The 27,695-nt window shown below is 39.9% G+C and overlaps 1 protein-coding gene across 2 annotated transcripts; it reads right to left on the bottom strand.

Moving 5' to 3' along the window:
• Positions 1-1,504: 1,504 nt before the first annotated feature.
• LOC135943063 (homeobox protein B-H1-like) lies at positions 1,505-25,319 on the bottom strand. Of its 2 annotated transcripts, XR_010575161.1 has the most exons (6): positions 24,563-25,319; positions 10,298-10,511; positions 5,532-5,732; positions 4,925-5,067; positions 3,785-3,890; positions 3,181-3,310 (listed from the first exon to the last, which is right to left on the bottom strand). XR_010575161.1 is itself a non-coding variant. In XM_065489458.1 (5 exons), the coding sequence occupies exons 1-5, from the start codon at positions 25,194-25,196 to the stop codon at positions 3,075-3,077; spliced, it is 1,428 nt and encodes a 475-aa protein (XP_065345530.1). In that variant the 5' UTR covers positions 25,197-25,319; the 3' UTR covers positions 1,505-3,074. The 2 variants fall into 2 exon arrangements, 1 of the variants encoding a protein (XP_065345530.1); XM_065489458.1 differs by lacking the exon at positions 3,785-3,890 and having other exon boundaries at positions 1,505-3,310.
• Positions 25,320-27,695: the final 2,376 nt, after the last annotated feature.

The following is a 27,695-nucleotide window of genomic DNA, read 5'->3' as shown; positions in this document are numbered from 1 at the left end:
TAATTTTAATTATTATTATTATTATTCTCTCTGCATCAATTTAATTCAAATTTTCCTTAAAAACAAATCATCGCATATAATATGTTACATAATAAATGAAAAAGATTAAATTTAGAACATTTAGCCAGAGGATTGATTGGAATTCACAGTATTTCCTGATTTATTTTTCATTTCATTTTGCCTAAAACGGCTGCGCATTTTTATTATTTCTTCAGCTAGTACTATCATGCTTTAAGTGAATGGCTCGAATTTGAATCGAAATAAATGGAAACAGCAACAAAGACAGTAAAATTATTTCATTTGTTATGTGTGTTAATTAAGTGGTAATTTGTACAAATTAATAGCCATATTTATATAGAGGATTCTTATTTTTAGACGGTTTTTGTAGTTTTTCGCTAAATTAGTCGAAACAATTTCTAGACTGTTTTTTTTAATAATTTAGATTTTTATACATTTTTGGTGCGCAATTAAATGAATATATATTATCCAATCATTTACAAGAAAAAATATTTCCTACGCTATTTCTAGTCTCTGCGTTTACAGACGAGTGAGTACCAATAGTGTTTGATGTTTGAAATGATGATTATTTTAGCGAATCAGAAAAGATTTCTTTTGTCACTGCCATTCATTGCAAAAATCGCCCCTTTAGGGGCCCATTCGGCGATAATTACACGCGTCAGATTGTTCCCCAGCAAACGTTTTCCCATAGACTGGAGCGGAAACACAAAAGCCAGACTTTTTACCAGCAAATAGCAGCTTAGGCCGTGCCCAGCGTGTTGCTGTGTTTTATAAATAATACAAGTTGTATCACGCGAAGTAAATATTAACAACCTTTTTTCTAGTAAAAAGCAGCGCGGCAGCCGAGTTGATTAGGCCTGGTTAGATGTCGTTTTCATATTAAACATATATATTATTGCCTCTCGGCCGCTAGCTCGGACGGGGCCAAACAGACCAACACACTTTTCGCCAGAGTGTCATTAGCAATGAAAATTGAGCCGCTGATGGCCGGCCTAATGAAAGGTGCTGATCTATTTTCCTCTCTCTCGTTTTCTGCCATTTAAATGCAGCACACAGACAAAAAATTAATGTCTCCGCGAATTAGTCTGGTGGAATTAAAATGAAATACAAATTCGTCTCCAGTAAAGAGATATGATTATGCATACCATTTTTTTATAACTTTCAAAGGTTTGAACATCGCGAAACCATCAAGTCGAATTTTAAATCGATTTTTAGCCGAAAATTTTGTAAGGTCAAATTTTAAATTTTCCTAACTTCTGCGAGAAGTTCCACACTTTGTTGTATTTTTTCTGGGAACCACGCCTCCTTTTAAAAATTGCCGTGAGATATCATTAAAATTTTACCATTTCCCTACGCTTATATTGACCAGTTCCACGCTTCCTTTTTTAAATTTACCGGGGAACCATGCCTTGATTTTTAAATTCCTTTTGCTTTTCACAGAGAATTAGAGTCCGGTGGAAATATGTAAATGAAACACGATTTCGTCTACAGTTATAGAGATATATGTTTATACCATTTTTTATTATTTTCAGCAGTTGTCAATAGTTTTATTCACATTATACACACATCTTTTGTCGCTACAGAGGCGAAACAAACTGAATTTTTCTCGAACCGAAAGAGCTCTTAATACAAACTATACATAACCAGAGTGGATCGTACATATAATGACTTTTGTAATGGCAAATTGCTAGCGTAGGATAGAATGTAATTTGAATTTGGTTTGATGGGTACCGGCAGATGTCCCAGCGACAATTAATTAGTTATTAGGAATCGAGACCGCCCGGCAGGTGTTGCTTTACAAACTCTTTCGACTTTTCATCTCCTTCGTCTCGCTTTAGTTAATAATTTTATAGAAAAATATGAATCGCGCACCGTTCAAATAATTACTTTAAACAATTTAACCAGCTATATCTTTGAGGTATTTTGCATTTCTCGAAACTCGGCGGATCGGGCTTTGTATAATAACGAGAGTGATCCGTTGAGTGTACATGTTTACTATGTAATATTTCAATGCATGCAAAGAGTTTGTAGATAAAAATATTTATTTTCCTTTCGCTGTTTTACTCTATAGTTTTAATTCTTGAAGCAGCCGCACGCGCTGAGTATCGGACTATAATCATCGAGAGTTGAGAAAGAAAATAAAGCATAAATGTTTACAATGTAAAATCGAGATGCGTACGTACAATTACATACATTCATAATTATGACACTTTCACGTCCATCAATGAAGTAGTGTGTAACAATTTGTATTTTATATCATGCATTTTATAAATTAAGTGCTGTTTTCTTAATTCAAACAAGGAAAACTAAATCTCACTGCGGTTTGTTCTTGTTAATTTACAAAATATTCACACACGTTTTTCATAGCCAGCCTCAGCCAACGTTGTTGTATACCTGTGTACCTTTTCAATAAGATATAAGCAATCGCGGAGATTTATCACAAAATTGCAAAACAAAAACGAGAGAACATTGAGCGGCGGACGGGGAAATCTCGCGTAATTTGGAGCGCCGGAAATGATGAGAAACGCCATTAACTTCCAAATGGTTTTTTAATTCTGCTAAAAAAAAACTATTTCGATTTCCCAGGCCGCCGACCACTCGTCTACTTTGACTGCCAAAGACTTTCTAAACAAAACAAAAACGTATACATTTTCGCCTTTTGTCGTCCGTAAAAAATGTCTCATTTCTTCTCAGCGACCAACAAAACGATAAATTTGTTCAGGGTAGTGGGAACATAATCGATTCCTTATAATTGGCTGAATTATTAACAAGGTGTGTAATAACAGGAAGGACTAAAGAAAATCTTACCGTAAGATCAAAAAATTGGATCTCAAACTGGAAAATAATTTAAAAAAAAAACTGACGAAGACTTTGCTGCTAAAACCCCAGATCTCCTTCACAGGCTCAGATTCGTTCACCAGAGGCGCAGAAATGTCGAGCACCGCCAAAACGTGCTTGCCGAACACGCCGCGTCAAGAATGTGGAATCGATTGTGTTCCCAAAATCGCTGAATCGGCGTCGGACATGCATTTTCATAGGAATAATAAAAATAACGTTCAAGCGCCACCGGGAGATCCGGGCCGCGAGTCGCCGCCGTTGCTGCTGCGGGCGCTGGAGGCGGTCGGAGGCGGCTCCCGCTCCCGGCCCGGTTCCCGCGCCGCCACCGCCGCCGCCGCTGCCGCCGAGTTGTAGTAACTGGAGAGCGAACTGAGCGACGTGGAAGCGGCTAATGAGCTTAATGCTAATGGTGCCACTAATTGAGGGTGATGTGCATGTCCCCCTGCTGCATTTCCTGCCAACACAAAAACCGCCCGCAGGCGTTAATTAATTAGCCGCGTTCGCCAAATTTTCGTGCGTGTTTGTATGTGTAGGACGTAGGACTAATTGCGCGCTTAACCGTATGCTCTGCTACTGACTCTTCAATAAATTTTGAGTTTGTTATTCAATTTCGAATGTCTAAAAAATGGCCTCTTTGATTTTTTTCAAAGTAAATATGGAATTAAATATTGCCCCAAGTGTGTAACATGCCTGTGAATTTGTGAGACACAAAAGTTAAAAGGTTGAAAATTAGGATATTTTTTAATTCAGTCGAATTTCAAGAATATCAAGATTTTAACCCTCGGAAAATGCTGGGGATAAACCCTGAGGTGGGACAAAACCATCAGAACAGGTATGAAATCTAACCCTGACGTCAGAGTAGCCCTCGAGCGATCGATTTCATTTCACTTTATACCGACACCTGATGGGCTGCAAGATCTATACACACCGTTGGAACGGCCAATTCGAGAGCTTTCAGATTATATGCAATCCAACCCCTTTGGAAGCCATCAGGGTGCTCAGGCAACGTTTCTGGGCTCAGAAAAAAGTCATACCTACACACAACAAAATAAAACAAACTCACTTTTAATTACAATTCTACGATCAGTAAAACAAAAAATTTCAATTATTGTTATTAACTGATATTTACTTTTTCATGGATGATTTTAACTCCTTTTAAATATTAATTTGGCCGTGCAGAGAAAAATTCAGTTTTCGCCGAAAATTAATAGGAATAAACGCGTTAAATGCCGTCTGAATACACAGCAAAAGTTTGTTTGCTTCTATTTCCCGATATGATGTTTGGAAGCACCTTTGAGGTGAACATAATCATAGTGACAAATGTAGATAATGATACACACACGCCGAGATGATTGCGATACTACCCTTGGGCGCGTTATTTGTGGATAAATATTCGTTTCTAGCCGCGTTGTGCGCACATAAAAAATAAACGCAATCATAAACGTGTGTGGCTTCTGGGAAAGAGAAACCGAATTGATATTCACAGAACGAAAAATTAGGCCCGATAAAATCGCGCGTACAGGAAAAAGGGACAACGTTTATTTCCGAGCAAAGGTTGTCATTAAGCGCGCGCGCGTACTCAACAGAGACGGCCTGTCTTTTATATTTGAAACGCACGCGTGCACTGACACTCACGCCGACCGATAATTAATAATCGATTAGCAAAAAATACGAATACGAAAATAAAGTCATTTATTTGAGTCTTACTTTTATAAATTTTCCTCCGCTTTTTTCCATGTCGTGTTTGCGCGCGCGATAAAATTCCTTTTATACGTGTGTGCTGCTTTATAACAATGTAATTACGTCCAATAATCGCGGCTTTCAACCCGCGCTGTCAGCGACGCAACGTTTTGTATAAACAGCGTGAAACTTTCGGCGGCCGTGAGAAAGAAAAATCGGCAAAGCGTCGACTCATCCGATTTAACAGCCACTTGTTAATAATTTGTAGAAAAAAACGGGCGCAATTAAATACTAATTAGCCGAATGAAAACTGATGCAGAGCATTAAGCGCGCGCGATAGCGATCGCCGCTGCCGAATACGCGACTATTAGCTAGACATATAAATTACCTGTGCTGCCGATGGCGCTGGGGTACAAGCGATATGGTAAGGGCTTTTGCAGCGTGACGGCCGCCGCCGCCGCCGCGGCCGCCTGCCGGTAGTAGAGATCGACCACGGACGGCGCCCCGGGAGAGCCGCCACTCGAAGAAGCACTGCAACAATCACAAAACATCAGTAACACCGCTCACTATATGACAAGACTGTCGCACAAAAAAGTCTCCACATTGACAGGTGGTTTAAATATTAAAGAAAAAATTTGGCTTGCAAAAATGTCCCAGCCGTTAACAAAGTGAAAACAATTTCCTTAATAGGGAAATGCTAAGTTTTTTGTGAAATTATTTATTTTATTTTAGTCAATATAGAAGGTTTAGAGGATTTTATTTTTAATTATTTTATATGCGTAATTTGCTATAGTTATTTCTTTATGAAAACATATCCTACGCTATTTTAAGAGTCTTGGAGTTTACGGATGCATAGAAAACGTTAAGTCAATGGATAATAATTGTGATTCATTTGAATTTTTAATAAAACCAGAATTGCAAGTAAATAATAAATATGAATTTTCTTGAAATTTAGGTTAGAAATTTTCGGTAATTTGGGAAATTCGGTCTCTCACCTGGCACTTGAGGGTGGTGTGACGCTCGCCGACCTGGAAGCAGCGGTGGTCAGCGCCATGGGGCTGGGCCCCGGGGGCGGGGGCGGAGGATATGGCCATGCACAGTACGGAGGCGCGCCGTACATTCTCTGGAAGGCGGCGTAATTGCCAGCTTCCGCCAGCAGCTCCAGACCCACCGCCGTCTGTCTTTTCCACTTGGTCCTGCAACACACGAGCCAAATACAAATTTAGAGCAGTCATTTTTCACGACCTTTCAGCAGTGTAATAATTGTTATCAGCGCCAGTCGACCAACCGACTGACAAAACGAATAAAAACTTAATTGCTCAGTAGTGTCGCATGAAAAAATGCTTGAAATGCACGAGTGTCGAGTTGAAGTGTCTTTTGGTTGACAGTTAAATTTTGTTGACATTTAAAAATGTTATCTTGAAGAACGCTATAATATATTACCTAAACGTGACAGAAAATTTAGGGCTGTTTCTAGACCCATAATTAAATCATGAAAATTTTCTTTGCAATATCAAGGAATGAGATCAAATTAGTGACAAGCTTTAACCTTGTATCTGTTAAGTTATTTCAATACAATATACAATAAAATATTTAAAAAAATCCTATATTTCGACTTTGAATGTCCTCAAATGGCCAAGCATATAAAATTTGGCGGATGGGAATCCCTGTTAGCATTTCTGACACTAAATTTGAGATCCATAGAGTCGGAAACCGATGAAATGAAATCGTACTCGATGACTTAGGACAAGTGACTTTTCGAGTTTTGACACACCAGGTCATGTCAGGGTTAAACCCTGAAGGTTGTACTTGACCTCAAATGGTTCCATTTGGCTACCCTTTTAGAGTGCTTTGTAAAATTAATTGGACAAGAAAAATTTTACATTAATGTTTTTTCACATTATCAATTTAAGAGTCACGTAGGGTACAGCGGCTTCGAGCCAGTTTTTAAACGTATTCAAAAACAGATTAAGATTAACACCTATAGATTAACTATCGCGATTGTCACTATGAAACTACAGGGCTACGCATTTTGGTCATGAACCTTAATCACATTGAAAAAATAAAATCATGTTTCACTCAAAAATGTGACTCTAAATTTACCTGAAACTGCTCATTGTTGGTTCCAATTTTTATATACTGCCGTCTTTGTAAAGAACAAAATTTTTATGGGGAATTAGGTATCACATATGCCGACAGTTGAACAAATGACACTTTTCCATCACGCGTGTGTGCCCTCATTTATTATGTTGCATGCCATACACAAAAGGCCAATTTGCCCGCGCTTAACTTTCACTCGGCATTTTAATTCGCGGTTTGAGCAACGCGCGAAATGAAAAGTGCCGACGTGCAATTTATATCCGCGCTCAACAACAAAACGAATTCGTGAACAATTGGACATTCACGTAATCATTATTTATCAATTAACCTGAGGGGGCAGCATTTGCACAATTTCGAACGCCCCGTTGAAGGGAAAAGTAGTCTGGAGTCGAGTCGTTTATCGTGCGGTAATGGTCCGTCATTATTGGGCATTACGCGCGTGGCAAGTAAAAACTCGTTTACGTGTGTGTCCCGATTGGAGCAGGGGCAGGGAATATGCAAATGCGAGGCGAGATTTAGATGAATAAACTGCTGCCTAATGGTTGGTTTAAAATAATTGCGACCATAAATCTCGAGTATAATTCCACCTCTTACTCGCGGCTGCCATTTTTTCTTGTCGTGCACATAATAAAAAGAGCGGGCGGACGCCGTATAGCGGAATCATCTTCCTTTGTCGGTGTAAATTAGCATTCTTTCCTCGATCTAACGGCCGCTGAGCACACGATGCAATCGTAAAATCTCGCCGCCGCACCGGATTATATTGCATGTCGATTCGGCGTTTTGCTGCGCCGGCCGCGCGTTCGGAAATAAAACGAACGCATTATATCGGAGCACAAAAGACAGACGGGCAAATATTTGGAGAAGGAAGCCGGGAAATCAAATTGGGGAGATGGTTGCAAAGAGATAACTCACGGCCAAACAGAATAAAAAGAAGTCTTTGGCATGAGATCACGGGCGAAGGCCAAGTCGAGGGTTGAAAGCAACGCACAGGAAGATATATTTATATATACTATATAGACTGTGTGTGCGTATAAGTAATCGCCCACTTTGTGCATAGTGGAGCAGCGAAATTTGCATCAATCGATATTGACCCGAATGCTGCAAGAAGGGAGACTCACCATGAGAATAAACGCTCCACCATCAAAGAGGAAATTATAAAAAAATGTGCAGTCTCGATCACAGGCCAGCGCATCCAATCAGAGAAACACTCCCTTTTCTGATTGGTACTTTAGTAACGCTTTTTGCCAGGTTATCAAGACCAAAAAACGCAAAAGTAACGGTTTTTTACGTTCTCGCCGAATGATCTGGCTACTTAATCTAAATTCGACCCTCAGTGTTAAATATTAAATTCCAGTGATATAATACGTTACTAAATGAAAGAATAAATTGAAATAAAAAAAAGTTTTAAAAATATATCGAAAAAAACTTGTCCGTTTTCACGCTTTTAGAGTAGATTCGAGGCAAGGCACAGTCCGCCAGCATTATTTCCATACATAATTACCGCCTGCATTCGGCAACACGACCGGCTCGCCGCGTCCTAATCGCAAACACAACACAACAGCTCAATACTGCGTGCTGCGAGTAGCAATCATTTGAGATAGAAATCTTTACTAAATAGGGAGGCAGTTGCAATTAGCAGAGCAAACGCTGATAATTGCGACCTGAGGACACACGCGGACACACCTTTTCCTTTCGCGAAAAGAGAGACGCGAAAAGAGTAGAGAAAAAGGCAAAAGCACACTCCTGTGCGGCGCTTTTCGTATATGCGTGGTGCGCGCAACCGGTAATTATCTGGCACTTAAAGGGCTAAAGGAACAGGAAACATTCAGCGAAATAAAAGCAGCAGTCAAAGGCGCTGATAAAAAATGTATAAAGAGAAACGCGGCGAGCGACGACTTTTACACCGCGCACGATAGGCGCGAGAGAGAGAAAGAGAGCGAGAGAGAGAGAGAGAGAGAGAGAGAGAGAGAGAAGCAGAGAGAATCGCGTCGAGAGAGATATAAAATGAAAATGTGTAATTGTTTGAAATTCGCCACGTCATCATTTGTGTCCGTAATTGGCACCTTGCGCCGCCGAGAAGGAGATTTCGTTTCGATTGCATTTGCGATTGATAAAATAAGAAAAATAAAATGCTTTTCAAGAGAGAGGCAGAGGCACCACGTGAATGAAACTCACGAGAGACGATTGTTATGCTAATTTGCACGAAAAGGAGACTCACTGCACCGGGTCCTCGTGCAAATATTCCATTTAATTTCACTAACAACTAAGCCAATTTATTAATCTGACGATCCAGAGGATGAGAAAATATAGTACGAGGACGTGCATTTTGATAAATTAGAAGGTTTGATACAAGACAACAATGTTATAAACTGTCAAGTTTTGGACTAGTTGGTTATGGGATAGCAAAATTGACTAATATAAAATGAAATTATTTCCACCATAAGCAGTGCTGTGTTTTCAAAACACACAGTCTAGTTAAATTCAGATTTATTTACGCTATTGATTTTAGTTTCCTCTCAATCCCTCAAAAATAAATTTTGAGAAAGGGTTCAAATGATAGGAAGAATTTTTGCCATCTCAGTGAAACATTTGACAAAGTGTGTTCCGCAACAAGCATATCCTAACAGATGAAAAGATTAACCCTTCGTCCCATTTTCCAACTACGAGTGGCACTTCGCGAGCTGCGCTGCATCTCTCTCGCTCTTCTCTCACCTCTTTCGCTCTGCTGCGGGGAACTGGGCGTGGTCACGTGGTAATCGAGCTCATTGGCTGAGAAGCTAAACCTATTTGAGGCGTCAAGCGTGATTTGCATAATACTCTTGTGTGTAGCCGCGTCGGAATAATAGCTAGCTAGGGCATCTTGCGCTGCCAGCTCGATTTGCATGGCGCTTCGTCTTCGCTACGTGTGTGTGCAGCCCCTGCAGCGCACCCTCTCCCTCTGTCACCCTCGCTGCAATGCATCCCGCGCGTCGCAAAATCGAATTCCGACATTGAAGCAGCCGTGTACACACCGCTCGAGACGCTCAGATTTGCAAAAAGCAGAAATGTCTAATAATTAATGTTTTTTGCCATCGTCAAAATAAGAAAAGATTAATATAATATGCTACATCAGCCATGATTTGTGATAGCATGATTTGTGGTAGTGAATTGGTTTAAAACCCGTTGGTTTGGTGGTTTTTGGTCTGAGTCACCGCGGTTACCAATTGGAAAAACGCAGTATTATTCTCTATGATAAACTGTTTTACTAATACTGGGTGCTGGTCTGTCAATTAGATCGAGACAGCAGCGCCAAAGTGACAGCCAACAAAAGCGACCAGGCTGGTTGATCTGCCTTTCACTTACTTTCTTTAGCTGTCACTGTGGCGCTGCCGTCTTATCTGGCCAATCAGATAGAACAACTACTTACTTCTCTGATTGGTTCTTGTCGAACTTTTCAGATTGAAACCCGCCTAAGTAACGGTTTTTTTACGTTTCCACCGATTTTCGGCCCGTCCTGTCGAATTGTCAACCAAAAATGATTTGGCTTTCTAACCTAATTTGACCCTCAGGAGTACATCGGCACTGTCAGAAAATTTGCTATTTCAAACTGTCCATTGCAGTCTTGTCATCCTTTTTAGCAAAACAATAATGTTTGGTTCCAAAATTCCATATTTGAACTCACCGTCTGTTTTGGTACCAAGTTTTGACTTGGGTGTCCGAGAGGCTCAGTTTTGCCGCCAGCTCCATTCTATCTTGTACACTGAGGTATTTTTGCCGCTCGAAACTCTTCTCCAGCGTCTGCAGCTGGTGGTCGGTGAAGGCGGTGCGGGCTTTGCGTTGTTTCTTGGTCAGCCCGCCACCGTGGTGACCTCCGGAGCCCTCCTCGGTCGGGTGGCCTGCGACAATTCAGAGGAAAAACAGTTTAATTATAAATAATCTTGGATCGGGTTGCGAACGACGAGTTGCGTGAGGAAATCAATCTGGTGTAATTAATAATTACTCCAGAGGGGAGCTGATTAACGGCTGAGTTTGCTGGCTGATCGCAAAATATAAATTATCTTGGCGCGCGATGCCATAAAGTGGTGTGTTATAAGTTGTTTGAAAGTGATATGAGAATTGGGTTTTCATATCGCTGCTCTCTCGGTGCGGTATGTTGGCAGCCTTTCCTTCTCTCTCGATCGCCCTTTGAGAAAATCGTAATTCAATCTGCGGCCGCCGCGCATGAGAAAAACAAGACGAGGCGAGATGCGAGCTGGAGTTTCCCTTGACTGAGCACACCAGCTCACTCAGCGATATAATAAATTTAATAGGGCAACACAATACTATTACCACATTTACAGTAAGCCGAGAAGAAGGCTCAAGACACGGTATGTCAAATTTTTAATCGCGTCGCCCGCCAAATTTCGCACAGAAGAAAGCAACCAGTCAAAACGCTTTTCTGCAATTGAAATTTCCATCGATCGCGACAGTTGAAGTCTCTATGGAATAAATTCTCCTCGGTCAAGTAGTGTCCCCTCGATGGACACGCAGACAATTTTCTGCGCCCTTTCCCAGGGCTCGAATTTCGAGAGTGCATAGACCGCAAACAATGCGCCAAGTTGACCGCAGCAAATTTCTCGAATTTTGACGCGCACGTGCTAATAATAATCGGCTCGATTTGATACAGACAAATGATGATACAATAGGCAGGGGTTGCTTTTGTGAGCCGAGGGGGTGCGACGGTTGTTATGTCAATTTTATATATACGTGTGCGCGGCAGCGGCAGCTGAACGTCGTCGCGGGAAGTGGGAGAGAGCATACAGAGTGGCTGCTGAATTTTATTTTATTATGTGTGTGCTCTCGTCGTCGGATCGTGAAACCCCCTTTGCCATCAGTCAGAGTTAAGGGTCATTATGTTTGTGTGTTATTTCAAGTGCTCTCTCCAAATCGCATTTTCATTGCGTTTGGCGGTTACAAAATGCACTCTCAACGCCGAGAGTCGAGAGCAAAAATTTTTATATACTGTAAATTATCGTTTCAATGCCCCTGCTCTTCATTGTTTCAGCTGAGTGAAACTTTCTTTTGTTTTAATTTTTCCATCCAGCAAATGACAATAATTATTAGAGCTTGTCGATTAAAGTGGTTAGGTACAGCACAATTTGATCAATTTTACCTTAAATATTTCTGAAAGATTGGGAAAGAGCAAAAATTTTCCCAAATTGATATCGTTTGAATTTCTAAGAAAATCGGCTCCGCAAAGTTTGCATGCTTATCAGGCGGTGAGTGCTGTCTCTCTATTGTAAAAATCCCAATTTATTTATGCCAGGAGGGAAACTTAGCTCATATATACTTCTGTCTTGTCAAGAGGAATTCAAACCAAGAGAAAAACCACTAAGAACCCGTTCGAGAAATTTGGCACAGTCTGAAATTTTAATTAGCATTCTGTTAGTTGTAACGATACACTTTAAAACTTAAAATTGCATGTCATATTTTTTCTTTCAAAATTGTACAATTCCAGCCCGAAAAAAATATTCACAAGTTGTGAAACAAAGAAATTATTTCAATAAGTCTTGTGTCCGCGCAGAGACGAATTTAATTTTGTTTGCTCTCCAATCAATCACAAAACCACGCGATGACGCACGCAAGAATAACCGCACCAGAATTGTTTTTTTGTCTCTAATGTTGAAGGAATTGAAAGGCATTTATCGGCGCGAGAGAGCAAACACAATTTGGCAAATAAACATACGAGGACAATTGGTGCGCGTCGACATCAAAGTCGAGCGCGTAATGACACATTCTAGTCACCGATAATTGAATTATTATTAATAAATGGAGGCGCGAAAGATAAACAATTGTTGTGTGTGCACGACAGCACCCATTCGAAAGCTGTTATTTAGCTGCTTGAGCACCTGGGCAAATATCAATTTCTCTGTCATGCTGGGGCTTGAATCGGCGGCGAAACACACATACACATACGATGCCACGCGGAGGTGGCGATTTTAATGATGTCATTGTCTTGGACCTTTTCAATTTCACTAGGATTGTGTATTTTAAGTTTTACTTGTCATACGTTAATTCCAGCGGATTAAAAGGTTTTTTAATTTTTTAATGAGCATTAATATTATTGCAATTTTAGGGTGAGTGGTTAACATTCCCAAAACTCTTCAGCTATAGTCAGGGGAGGTTGAAACGAGTCTAACAGTGGGTAATTTTGGCAATTCTGACGGTTTAAACTGAAAAACTACACGAAAAAGTCCGAAAAACCGTGTTTTTTCGAGTTTTAAAGAGGAATGTCTCGGAAACAAAAATGAAAACCACTCCAAAATTTTCACACATCATTTCAAAGGGAGAAAATTTTCAAAATTCCAATATCCGGAACTAATTTCAAATTTTTTAATTAGAAACTAAAATGAACATAATATAGAACACTGAGGTGTCAAAGTTTTCCAAAATTGTCCCATAAACTCCGAAAAATATATATTCTGTGGAAATATTTTTATTTCAATTTTCAATATCAATTTATTTGTCTTTCAGCAATCCACTAGTAAAGACTGATTTCTGGTGTAAACTCGTCAAGTTTGCTTGACCCCAGTATATGCCAATTTATTTCGCCGACTCGAGACATTTCCAAAAGAATTAAACTACAACCGGAATTGCGGTGGTGCAGAGTAGAGCACCCTAATATCCTCTCGTGGAATCTGTTTTGCGGCGCTAATGAGCTCCTAGCTGCCGGGACAAGCTTTTGTGCGCCCCATAGCTTTGTGCCCAATTCCTGAGAGCCAAGTCGTGTCACAATGTGGGTGTGTTCCATCCAGCCGTGGCCGTGTTATTTTATTCGGTGCGGCTCGCTACTGAAGCGGCTAATAGTGTCCTCGCGTTATTAAATGGAAAACAAGAAAAGAGCAGATCCCAATCTGCTGACAAAGAAGCTGCCGCGCCAGCAATTAGAGTGCGTAACCTGTTTCTGTAATATAAAACAGCCACACACGCGGGGACAAAGTGAATTTTTAATAGCCCCCGGCCTGCCCACCTCGGCATTAGGCAAAATATACTTATAAATGCGAGAGCAACGACAAATTGGGAGTGCCAAACACGGGCACCGCTCGTTAATCATCGCTTTGGCTGCGATCGCCGATGCTGCGAGAGCAGAAAATATTATTTTTCTAATATCGATTTGCTTCTCTCGAAAAAGCCTTCATTCTATTAGGACAAATTTATCTCTATAGCTAAAACTGACAATTTGCCAAAGGAAGAGTTCCCGTTGTTTATGGTTATGGTTCGCCAGATGCACACGCCTCTGTAATTTTAAAGAACTACCAGAATTCTTGAAAATGGTCGGATTTCAATAAACGATACATTTTTTTTAATCTGCTCATTGAGATGAATAAACGTATGTGTGATTTTTGCAAAAGTTTGCGATCGTTCCAAAATTTCCTACACAAAAGAGCGCCTGGGAAAATCACGTGCGGAAATGTGACGGCTTGTAATGTGATGGTAATAGATATTTGATTTTGTATGATGGTTTTCATAAAATCTAGCTTATTTCTATGGCTTTTTCAATTTATTTAATTGGGTAATTCGAGTAATTTTATTAAAAAGGCTTTTCCGGGAAAATTTCTAGGATATTTTAAAATTTTAAATATTTCAAATTTCATCAGCTCTTTGAATTTGCCAAGATTTTTGCTCTAATGTATAGCAATCATAGCCGCTGAATTATAAAGATCTTCTCCACAGCCCCTTATGTTTTTTTTAAATTACAAATAAATGTCGGCTCAAAGTACAATTGTAAATTTGCTTGATTTTTTGCTTAATGTCTTAGTATTTACAACAGTCTCCATGAATTGAATAAAAATTAACCAGAATTAAAATTTCATGACTGGTCTATAAATTCCTCCCAAATTGCAGTTCCGTGGAATCGAGGAAAATAAGTATACTAAGCCCCAGACAGTCGAAATGTATCAATAAATAATAAAGCATGAAAATGTGCGCGCGCGGCGGCGAATGCATTTTCGATATTAAAAGCTAGCAGGAAAATATTTTGGTCTATATGTACGCTCAGCGCAGTCAATAAACGTTCGTTGCTGCTGTATGTGACTAAGCTTTTTTGTTTGTCGATTAGTAAAAAGGGCGATGCCTAATGGGCCGTGTTATCCATGCATACAAAGCAGCGGCGCCGTTTTTAAAATTCTGCGATTGATTTATTTTGTGTGTCGGCGGCGGCTTGCACACGAAATGTACTTGACAACAATAATAAAACGCGGGCCTGCGTAATCATCAGTGCATCTAATGCTGCATGACGCCCCTGCGTTGCACACAAATTGCCATTATCGGTCCATTCATACAGCTCTGTGCGCGATCGAACATCCACAGCGGATTTGGAATAAAAAGTCAGTGCAGCAACTCCCAGTATTGTCGGTCGGCTGATCGAGGGAGGAAAGCCTTTTTACGGATTGATTATTGCTCAACTAAACAGCTCAGCCCAGCTGCGTTTTGACGTTTCAAAATAATTTTAATCTTATTAACAAGCAAGCCTTTGATCAAATGAAAATAACTTATCGTTTAATCACAGAATTATTTAGAGATATATGAGATAATAAAACATATTATTGTATCGACACCACGTTGGCATTAGTCCTCTCAGAATTGGACAAAATTTGCTGGAGAGGTTGCCTAGTAATCCTCATGTCGCATCCTAAAGTATCTGGCAAAAATGCCTAAAAATTGACTATTTTACAGGGGCTCAAAGTTTACAAGCATTCTTGCCTTTTTTGCTTTCTATTTTTATTCTAAAATATATGTATGTATTGACAAGCAATTCAGAACGAGTGCTATACGACATTTTTAAGAGGGGGATTAATTCAAAGAATAATAACTTTGAATGGAAAATAATATATTTGCCCCTGGTGACCTGGTCAAATTAAAAAAAAAGTTTTTTTGCACCCTGGACAATTTTTTTTGACTAGATTTCGAGAAGAATTAACCCAAACTTATTTGAAAATAACTAATTTAGACTTTTATGAGGTTGCAGTTGGGGGCTGAGACCTTACCCCCTGTCCCCCGGGGGAATATTTTTTTGAGTTAAATTAACTTGGTCAAAACTCGTGGTGTCGTTTCATAAGTTTATCGCCTCGAGAAACACAATTCTGGGCTAAATGTCACCGTATTCCCTCCTATTGGTCGCAATACCAAAGGCGGCGAAGAGATTGATGAAAGAAGAAAACAGTTTGGAATATACATATTTAAATTTTATATTTTTAATTTTTAAAATTAAACAAGGAAGAGTAAATTAAGTCATTTTGAAATGTTAAAAAATATATATTTCTAACTTTTGGCCTTTGCATAAAAATTTATTCATGAAAAGCAAGCAGCAGTTGTTGAGAAAAATTATTTTCTGTTGAGAAGCGATAAAACATTTCACTTGTACCGCTCATGCAAATTTTCCGCAGCATTCGCCGATAATTATCCGGCGGCGAATTTTCACAAACACGCTCGACGAAAGGAAAAAGAGAAAATAATAATAAAGCCGCGCGCGTGTAACACAATAAAAGGCGGCGCATTAAAGATGCAAAACACGTCTTTTGCGTGAAACTGAAGGTCTGGCGAGAATTTTTCAAAAATTAACATTTCAATTATATACATTCGGCTGAATTAACCGCGTGTCGTTGCGTCGTTCTGGCAATAAAACTCTGCTTTTATATTACGTGCTAAAATAAGAGATTGGCCATAAAAATGTCCTATAGCAGTTTTTGCGGATGTGTGCTGGAAAAAAACGGCAGTCGTGTCTGATGAAAGCTGTAAAGCTGCATTGTTCGCGATGCCAAAGTTACACTTTTACAATGAATTGTTCAGCAATCTCTGTGCCGTACAATTTTTATGTTTAATTGCAGCCGAGCATTCTTTTCAATGCTTTGCGGCCTTTAATTGACTTACAATTTTTTCCTCTTGGCCCAGCACCAGCAGCTTAGATAAAATAAATTTGTAAGATGGCGTTCGAAACGAGTCGTAAACCTGTCCGCAGACCGCAAATTTCCGCCTTGATTAAAGCATAAATTTAGAAATCAACTTCTGTCAGGGTCTGCATTTATTTGTAACGCTTGAATTGATAGTTTCCTCAAATAGTATGATATTTCCTGCTTTTGGATATCTTTGATCTATTTAAAAATATTATTTTTATCGAAGAATTAAGGGGCACTAGTTTGGCCTTGTATTGAGAGTTAGATAGCAAAAGTGTAAATTCATAGGGCTGATGAAATTAGACAATTTTGTACATCAAAGTCTATGGCAAAAGCTTCTAATAAAGTTTTTATTAAATTGATGATTGGCGCTTAAAAAATATTATATACACTTTGATTTATATATAAAGAAATTCATGGTTAAGCCGGCCTAAATCATTTGTCCCTCGCATTCTGGTAACAAAATTGAGATTTCATTGAGCAAACAGCGTGCATTCTTCTCTTGACGTCAACCCAAAAGTGAGTGACAAATATTGTTTGGCGAAAAGTCACTCTGAATAAAGGGAGTCGTTTCCTTTATTTGCCTCCCCTATAAGGCAAAACGATTCAAAAGTGGAAATTGGAAGCTTTTCTATGAGAAAAGCAGCACGGAAATATTTGTCCACAGGTATTGAAAGCGGTTGGGTATAATTATAGGAAAATGTGGGAGCCGCAGAGTAAACAATGATATAAAGCGGGACAATTATATAGAATCGACGCTGTGCTCGGCTCTCTCATTGACTAATCGGATTAGCGAGAGCACAATCGTCGAAATCTGGCTGTGCTGCGGGGCCGATTAAATCTGTGAGGCAGCAGATGTTGACACCTTTTCAGCTTTGACAATAAACCGTGTGACAGAGTCTACTTTGCATTTATCAAAACAGTTTTCACTCTCAGCGTTTCGTAGTTTTGATAACATCACTTTGGATGCACAAAAGGGGATATAAATATATTTTTTGTTCGCCTTAGCAGTACCCACTCGAAAATTGGATTCGTTTGTTGCGAACCGAGGATAAGTGACCGGCACAAAAACATGATGGCGCGCGATGAAAAAGCAGTGTTTAATGCGCGTCTTGACTCACTCTATTCATTTATGTACAATTGCTCTCGGCGCCAAGGCCGCCGCGCTTTCAATTTGCTGCCGAGTTGCAGTCATTTGGCGGCAGCGGCGGCGGATTTCCCTGCCACCTTCCTGCGGTTTTCGTTTGTGTAACTGAAATTTATTCTTACCAGCATTTTCCTAAAATATCTTTCGTTATTGGTTCCTATTTTAATCAAAGAGTTAAGATTTTTATCGAATTGATGCAGTTTGCTAATTTTTTCGGTAAATATTTTTTAAAAAGGTCATATAATTTGATATGGGCTGCTATATTTCAACGCTTTATTGATTACAATTTTGGTTTTATGGTAAGTTTTTAGCTGTCGAAATAACTGAGTTTGACGGGAAAATGTTTTTCCTAAAAATCATGGTGGAATCTATGAAAATTAGCCTCTCGGAGCTTACAAAATTGAGAATATCTCGAGTTTCAATAAAGCTAGAACGTCAAAATTTGTGCCAAAAGATGCCTATTTATACGGCCAACAACTTGATATTTGCAAAAGTGTTTTCGGAATTTTCATTTTTGAGTAATTTTATAGTTTATTACTAAATTTTGAACATCTGAAAAAGCCTCTTTAATTTTTAATTTCTAAGAACAAGATGAAATGTATGTGCAACATGCCTAGAAATGTTCAGGATGGTAAAACTTTCAGTTTTTGAGATAAAGAGGGTCATATTTTGAATAAAAGTTCAAGTGAATGTAGAAAATCAAAATTACCCTCGGAACAGGCTGAGGTGAAAGAGGACCACCAGAACAGGTCAGAAATCGAACCCTGGCATATCAATGTAGCCCTCGAGCGATCGATTTTATTAATTACCATCAGCAAGATTTGCACACCGTTGGATCGCCCTAGTCGAGCTTTCAGATTTTGTGCAATTTGACCCTTTTGAAGCCATCAGGGCGCTCAGGAAATACCATGATGTGATATGCGTGCCTGAAATCTTGTTAAATAATATCTGATCTGTCTTTTGAAGCAAAAAGCAGTAAATATCTTTTTCCACCTTTTACACGCACATAAATAAAATTGCTGCTTTCATTGAACAATTGCTTTTGCTGCTCGCGACCCTTTCACGTTGATCAAACAAACAAATTAATATATCATTTATACCTTCTGGAGCAACCTCAATTTGTCAGCTATAATTTATGCGCGCAATAATTTTTAATTCACCTCGAGGCCGATTGTTTGTCCTTGCGGTTTCACGGCAAGTCAATTTCTTCATTTCTCGTTTCAATCTGCCGCGGATAATTTATGCAGTTCTGTTCTGAGCTTAATCGCGTTTAAGACCGGCATTTGTGCTTCACCGCAACTGATATAGTTCTTTCGCTTCAGTTCATTTCAAGTGAACTGTTTTTCAATATAGAGAAATCAACCCGAGCTAATTCTAAAAATAAAATGCTTGAATCTCTTCACAAAGGATTTTGATATTTGAACATATCTTAGTGTAGTGGTTTTTCGTTGCTATCTGATAGTGTTTGATAAGAGATGCTGAAAATTTTCCAGAAGAATAGTTCCTTTACTTTTCGTTGGCTATAGATTCTATTCGTCTCCATAATTAACCAGTCAAAAATTTTAACAAATTTCAAGCTGTCGAAATTTTTTGAAAAGCTAGTCGCATTTCAATAAGTTTCGAATTTAGTATATCCGCTCAGCGAGACAAATCAAATAAAGTGTGATTTTCTTAGTTCATCAGAATAGTTCATGATTTTTTTTGCAAATTTTTCAAAACAGAAGTGTTGTGGCAAAATTTCATCGAATTTCATACCCTGAAGGACGGCAGTAAAGAAATTAATTAATTCATCTCCATGTATAAAATCTAAAAATATTTTGCTGAAAAAAGCGCAGCTGGCCGCATTTGTGTGCGCGAGGTTGAAGAGGCTGTTCGCGTGCTGCATGCAAATTAGCGGCCACTTGCCAGCCGCGAACGCATGCAGTATCTGGCCAATAAATCTCGAGGCGATGACAAAGCCGTATTCACGCCAATCGACCAGTCGCAATCGGCATTATTGTGTCGAATCAGAGGAGATGACGATGGACGCGCGGCGGTCTAATACAATTTTAACCTCCTCTCTTCTGCTCGCGGCGCGTAATTATGCGGCGCGTGAATCAGCATAAATTCGGCTTGAACCGTGTGAACATTTATTCATAACATATAATAAGGATGATATAGTGCTGTGTCGCTCGGTAGCCGATTTTCTTTTCACGCCGCCGCCTTATTGATTTAATTTCACTTTGTTGACCGCCAAATAATAGGCCTTATCTCAATCTTTTATGTGCCCTTCTTTATTATATTGTGTGCCCAAGAAGAAGACGCAGCACATATCAATTTTGTGTCTGTGTGAATATTGACTTTGCCTTTCAAAGGAGACTAAAACACCCACTTCCGAGAGGGTACTTCGCTGTTGGGAAAATTATAAGGAACGCGTCAAAAACCGCCGAGGTTATTAAACTTGAATAGATCGAATTTTCGAGCCACTAATTTTATTTAGCTCTCTGCCTATAGACGGCTAAAATACCGAATTTTTCAACTCTGTCGTGTTTTGCAAATTGTGTCAACTCCAAATATCGGTTTCTAACCATCAGAACTATACACCCACTGTTAGACTCGTCTTAAACTCCCCTGACCAGCTGAAGGGTGTTAAGGGGTGCGCTCACCCTCTCCCCAAATTGCTATATTTCACCCCCTTGAAAATAGTAAAAACTTTATAACGATATATGCAATATGTGTTTCTTTTGCATGTTCTGATTTAATTTTAAAATAAGGTTGTCCAGGAAGCAAAACTGCGGTTCAAGCTGTTAATTTTATTTATAGAGAGTCTCCAGCACTGAGATCGAGGGGGAGCGTGTTTCGGTTTTCTTTTTTCACTCGTCAACCTCAACAGGCTGGAATTTAATATCGATGAAGTGTCATAATCCGTTTTGCTACAAAAAGCAGTATGCCAATCAAATGTCGCCGCGTTGAACTTTTTTATCAATTGGAAACCATCGGGCACGCCTGCTGCTGCTGCTCAGCAGTTTTACACCCGATTATACAATGATAATTATTGTACGCGGCGCGTGAAAAGTAAATTAAATTGGTGGCTGTTAGCTTTACTATGGGCCGCACTTAGCGTCTTTTAAAGCGCGAGTCTCTACTTTTGACGCACTCACTCTCGCGCGGCAGTCTGTGCCCAGTAGTTAAGAGGACTTTATTATACATTGTGCGCTCCCGGCCGGTCGGCTATTTAAAACGATGAAGTTTCACTTCTGTCAAGAGGGAGAATAACGCCGGCTCGAGCAGGGATCATCACAAGCGGATAAATAATAATGCGACTCGAGAGTGAGAGAGAGCAACAAGGGCCTCTAATTGAGCGGCTCCTCTTTGCCTCTGCTCGGCCATGCCATGGACGCGCATTATCGGCCAAATAAGGAGAAGAGACGTGCCGATTTTTTGCATTTACCCCACTGCCCCTTCCACGTGTGTGAATTGGACGAGAGGAAACCCGGACGGAAAAAACAGCAATGAAATCTTCTTCAACTTAGTAATTTAACATGAATAAAATTGATTATTTTATTAAAATTGTTATGTTTTTCAGTACACATAAAAGTATAAACAAAAAAATGAAAACATATATATAAAGTCAATAAAAATAAGCATGGCAGATTCAATACATTCTGATGAAATTTAACATTATTTAATTCGTCTCGCTAACAATGAGCAGATTCCATAAAGTTTTTCATAAAATTGCACATAACGTATTAAACGAAAAATAAAATAAAATTGTTGAAGCGGAAAAGTTGCTAGCTATATCCAATTAAATTTGTGAATAAAAACAAACTCTCATCAAAGCAAGGTTTGCACACTCATTCAAATGCAATCTTGCAATGACGGTTTTTTGCATTAAAAAATAGCTGTTTTTTTGGCGAATAAAATAAATTAAAGACAAAATTTTCAACTTAAATTGTTAGAGACAGTCAAGTTTTGACTGGATGTGAGAGCTATATATCAATATAAGTTTGCATTCGACAAGCTGTTTGAATTTATGAAATTTTAAATAAACGAATGGCTAAATAAACTCTGCATGGAAACTATTCGGGATTTTACACTGCAATGAAATTTTGAAAGGAAAAAAATTAAATAGCATGTTATCGTATTTTAACAGTTAGCTGTTTCAAACTCTAAAGGCTTATAGGATCAGCAGTCTCCAATGAACAAAATTCAAAACCAAAGAGAATTCTGGATCAGCAATATTGTTGAACAATGTCCGGCCTACTCATCATATTACTGTGCAAAATCACTGGTCCCTCCTTTTGATTCTGTTCAGCAATGCGAGTAAATTAGCAGGACGTTTCCGACGATCGCTGATTCACAATTCTCTGCATTATGGTTTTGTTTTGGAGGTAAAGTACTGCGCTGAACCGAGGTCTGCGGTGCGGTGCCGAAACAGCCGCTGTGCACAGTACGAAAGCATCATGCTTTTTAATGTTTTCCTTACAAAAGTTCACTAATAGCTAACCATCCTAAAATTAGTTCCTCGCATTCATAAATTTTAAATTTCATATTACCTCCGAGTTTATTTCTTTCTTTCTCTGTGCTATTTTGTTTTTTTTTCTGGCCAGATTTCAATTTCAACTTGCTGTCATTTTTTATAAAATAAAGTGGTAATTATTAAAAAACAAAATTTAGTTGTAGTTTCTCCAGTTTCTCTACTGCAGGAAAAAAACAAAATAAATGCAACAAATTGCTTCAAACTGACAATTCTAATAAAAATGTGGGTGATTTGACAAACCCAGAACCAAAGAGAATTGTTTTTCCTTTTAAAAATTTTTCAACCTATATTAGCTATCCTGAAGTTCCCAGCAGCTCTCAATGATCCCCATTTCAAAATCAATTTCTTCGCGAGCCTGAGAAACAAATGTTGCGGAGCAATAAATTAGTGCTGGCGGGAGCAGATCCAAACGCAATTAGTGCCCATTATGCCGCGCGAGTTGTGCCAGTCAGCATTTATTTTGCGCGGTGTGATCGCGGGGGCCAATCACCCCTCTCAGCGGCGCGCACACCCTCGCTCCACGCCAAATTATAAAGTGCTTAAGCGTGTGGGAAATAAAGGGTCACGTGCCGCATAAATAACGGCCGAAATTAAAAGCTTTACTTGCTTTAACATGAATGTACTTGACAATTTGTGAGAATAAACAACAATAATAAAAGCGGCCAAGGGTTCCCTCTGCCTTCCGAGATGCGATAATAACACACACCGCATCATCCTCCTCTCTCTATCATCGCCCGAAATCTATCGCTTGCATACATTTCAAAGGATTATTACTCACTCGTCCACACTCACACACACACGCCTCTTAAACGATGTTTGTGTTTTAATGCGGCATCATTTATATTCATAATGGCCCATTATCAGTGTAATTTTAAAACAATTTATCAAAAGTGCGTGAGTGCTACTGCTTTTACACCTTGCATTATTTCTCATCCAAAGAACTTGTGCAAAGTGCATTAAAGTCTCCGCATTGTTTGCCGAGTGCAGCGTTTAGCACGCAGGCTGGTCGGGAATGTCGTGCGTGCAACTCGCGAGGAATTCCTACATTCCGATATAGTTTGCACAAATTTCCCTATGCTGATTGCAGGCGGAAACAAGTATTAATTCTGTGTGCTTCCCTAGAAATCATTTTTGCAGTTAAACGCGGAAAACTTACTTCCAACACCGCGTGCTGGGTGACTCACAATTTTTCGTGTTTTATAAAATTCTACGCCGTTTGTGTGTGTTAATTGTCACCCGCATTGACGGCAATTTAACAAGCCTTCTCGGAAATGAGTGCCAAGTTTTTTCAAATTCCTCCAATTTAGATAGCTAAACGAACGCGTATGTCGAAACACTTCCAGGTACTTTTGATAAGACAAGAACGCAACCAATGAGGCCTTTTTTATGTTTCAATAAACGGTGTGCATTGAGGAAAATTTACCCATCGCTGAATTTTTGGTCAAATCGCAGGAAAGGATTACCTCTTGAAAGTGGTCACAGTTGGATGGTCAATATTTGACTAGTAGAATTATTAGAATTCAATTTTTTTTAACCCAGCAATGTGTTAAAATTTTGCAGGGGTGTTCATTTTTGTTTTGCACTTCATTTATCTTCAAAAAACACGATTATTTCGACTTTTCGTCTTATTTCAAATATTTTGCCGACTCCAAATTTCTGGTTCTAACCATCGAAATTGCAAAAACTGCACACCGTTAGAATCGTTTCAATCCACCCTGATCAGCTGAAGGGTTTAGTAGGCGTTCACCCTCCACCCCAAAGGAGGGGGCATATATAGTTAGTGTAGTACATTTTTACTATTATTAAAATTTGACCGGGGGTTAAAAGGGGTGGAGGGTAAGCACCCCCTAAACCCTTCAGCTGGTCAGGGAAGATTGAGACGAGTCTATAATGATGTGTGTAGTTTTTGCAATTCTGATGGTTAGAACTCGAGATTCGGAGTTGACAAAATTTGCAAAACACGAAAGTCGAAAAATTCGTGATTTTACAGATTTTTGGAACGGAATTTCTCCAAGGAAAAAGAACACCACTCTGAAGTTTTCACTAAAGTTAACAAAATATCATGGAACAACTGTAGAGCACATTTTCAAAATTCCAAAATCCTGAATTTAAATTATAATCCAAAATTAACAGTAGTAGAAACCTTTGACCTTGATCTAGGGCACCAAATTCGGCGAGAGGAATTAATTTGCACAACAAGGAGATAGGAGATGGAGTTCTATAAGAAGGTTTGAAAGTTTTCCTTTGGAGGATTGTGGAGATTCAAGAATTTTCAACCGTCTTTCGTTCCAGAAACTTTTAATTTACGAATGCGACAATATGAAATTTGGAAGTAAAAAGGGGACTCACCGTTGGAGCAGACGGACGAGTTCTCGCCAGGGAGACCGCTGTCCGTGTCGTGTCCGGTGTCTTCGCCAGAGCTGTGGTCCGAGGGGGCGGGACTGTTGCTGCCGCCAGGGCTGAGGCCGGCGGGCCGGTGAACGGACAGGGCGGCCGGGTGCAGCGGTGAGAAGAGGTGCAGGGGCGGCGGGGGCAGCAGCAAGCCCCCAGGGCCCCCGGCGGCCATGAGGCGGTGGTGCAGCAGGGCCTGATCGGCGGCAGAACCGGCGTTGGCGCCGCCACCGCCGCGGAAGCGGACGGACAGGTTCTGCGGCTGCAGGTCCATCGGGTGGGCGAACAGCGGGTGGTGGTGGTGGTGGTGGACGGCGTCCGGGTCAGGACGCCGGCCGGACAGGATGTCGGTGATCATGAACTTGCTCGACTTGCTGCTGCTCGTGCTGGTCTGGTGGTGCAGGTCGGCGGCGGACGGCGACACCTGCTCGGCCTCGTCGTCCGAGCTGCACGCGTCCTGCTGGCCGTTCCTGGCCTTGTCCTTACTCACGGACGCCACGGTGTCCGGCTTGTCGGCTCTGCTGCTGACGCTACTGTTGCTGCTGCTGCTCGAGGTGATCGGGTTGCGCCGCAGCGAGTTGTCCACGGTCATGGCTCTAGTCGTAGACCATCCGGACGCACTCGTGCTGCCACTCCTCTACTGCTGTCGGACTAACGGAGGAACAAACAGACGCACCGACTGCGGCTGACTGACTGGCGCGCCCGGCGAGCAGCCAGCACCGAGGAGCCCCCTCCCCCACCCCTCCGCAGCCGCCGGGGCCGTCAGACAGCGGCCATATTTGCCCAGACTCCTCCTTTCGGCCAATCACGCCGGCGGCGCGCCGTTAAAAGAGGGGATAACAGGAAGTAAAATCGAGTGTGGAAGAAGGGACCGTTTTTTGCGACCAATAGTGAGAAATGCTAGTTTTAAAAGCGATTACCAGCAAAGTGGCGCAGCCTTTTGATCGCAGCGCCGAGGAGGGGGTAAATCGTCGTTTGTACTTAGGTGTGAATAAAATACAAGCGCACACACTTCTCGTTCTCCTTCTTTCGCTGCCACGAGAGAAGAAAAAGAAAATAAAAACACAACTAGCAACAAGAATCTCTGTATGCATTTATTTTGTAAATTCGAAACATTATTTACTATTATTGCAAAATGAACAGTTGAAAATATGAACATTTTAACGCAACTTCTTAAACAAATGTTACGTCAACTTAATTTCTTTACAAAGCAATAAATATTGTTATTTAAAAGTTTTTAATTTATTTATAAACATTATACTAACCAAACAGGCTAAAAACTGTTCACTTCTGTTCATCTTGGTATGAATTTATTTATTTATTCTTGGAAAATGATTCTCGTTTGCTGTTCAAGAAATTAATAAATAACGGTAAATTAAAATTTAAAATACACAGCTTTTTATCTTTCAACAAACTAACTTTATGACCTCTTGAATTTAACATTTCTTGCGAAAAAATGCTATTATTACACCCCAGCCAGTAAAAATGCTCGTTCGTCAACCCCCTGAAAATCCAATTTGGAAGCGAGTGGAGAGCACGAGAGAGGATGTGGTCGGTGCAAAACTTATAAGTCATGAGATGCGGTTGTGGGCCCAGGTGTGTGGCACTAATAATTTAATGATAATTTACTCTCGCTCCCCCGTGCACACAGGTAGGTTTCCCTCCAAGCATAAAATACACTGCCGGCGCCCAAAACGCGATGGTTAATATAATGGAGAGGCATCAAATAACTGATTGGCCCACCCGCACTCGCCCGCTCTAGAGTTTCAAGAGAGGGATGATAGAAAACCTGATCGCTTTAGTGAGGAATCAAAATCACGACGCGCGGGCACAGTTTCATTCAGGTGTTCAGAAGACCTGTTTTCATGAAGTGATTTTGTTTACTTTACACATGATTAAATTTAGAAGAAGTCAGATTTTGTTCAATAAATCGTATTTTCATATTGCAAAAATATTCTATCGCATGACATTTGCACATAAATGAATTCAACATTCGTATTTTATGATTTAACGTTTAAAAGTAATTATACCATGCAAAACAATGAATTGAACAAAATAAATAAGTAACATCGATTCAATTGTTTTATGCGACAAATACAAAATATAGTTGTCTATAAAAATAAACAATTTTAAATGATAGATTTAACCGTCAAGAGTGGTTCTTAGGGGTTGATAAAAAGTATTGAGATTATCTTGACCCTTGATAACGCTGAAAAGCGGTAGTTTTATGCTTTAATTAAGCCTTTTTAGGATTGAGCAAGTGGAATAATTATTGTTTTTTAAATTGAATTTAAACGATTTTGACATTTCTTACGCACTTAATAAGCCGCGCGTTAATTGCTTCTAACCTGCGAAAAATGCATTTTTAACATTTTAGATAGGGTGAAAAATGGGTTGACACCCTTAAACTGCTTCGGATATCAAGGGAATGGTCAAGACGAGTGTACGCAGTTTTTGTGGGTGGTAAAAAATAAAATCCTTGCGCATTAAGGTGCAAACAATAAAGAATTTTTAAAATTGTACGTTATGCAGGGTAAAAAAGGTAGCTCGATCCCTCTTTATAGACACAATGCTTCGACTATCTAGAAAAGGAATTTTGATCTTCGATCAACCTGAACAAAGTTAAGTCATTGTCCACTTAAAATCTGTCTTAAGAATGCTCGTAACAGCCAAAAAAACAGAAAATTCGAGGGTTGGCAAATCGGTCAATTTAAATAGCACAATAAAATCATCAAAATCGGCGATCCTCTTAATATAGGAAAAAATATTCTGCTTAAATGTCGCATCTACAACTGGTGTCAAATATTTGTTCCGAGGGCCGAGTCTGACCCAAAATTTTGTTTACAAACAAAACTTTCACTCAATTCCGATTATGAAATTTAATTTGCTCGCCCCAAAAAGTCAAAGAAATAGAATCTCAAGCCAAATTGTTCAATGGGTCGAGATTGCGCTCAAAACCAGTTATAAAATCCCCGTGATTCTCGGGGCAAAGCGCGCCGAGGGGGCCCCTTGAGCAGCTGTGTGTTTAATATATAATATAATATTCGTCCCCATGAGATTGTGCGCGCGAGTTGGGGATTAGTGTCAGCAT

The sequence above is a fragment of the Cloeon dipterum genome, chromosome 4, assembly GCF_949628265.1.
Source record: "Cloeon dipterum chromosome 4, ieCloDipt1.1, whole genome shotgun sequence".
NCBI lineage: Eukaryota > Metazoa > Arthropoda > Insecta > Ephemeroptera > Baetidae > Cloeon > Cloeon dipterum.
The sequence above is the reverse complement of the archived record's forward strand: the minus strand, read 5'-3'. Positions and strand labels throughout refer to the sequence as shown.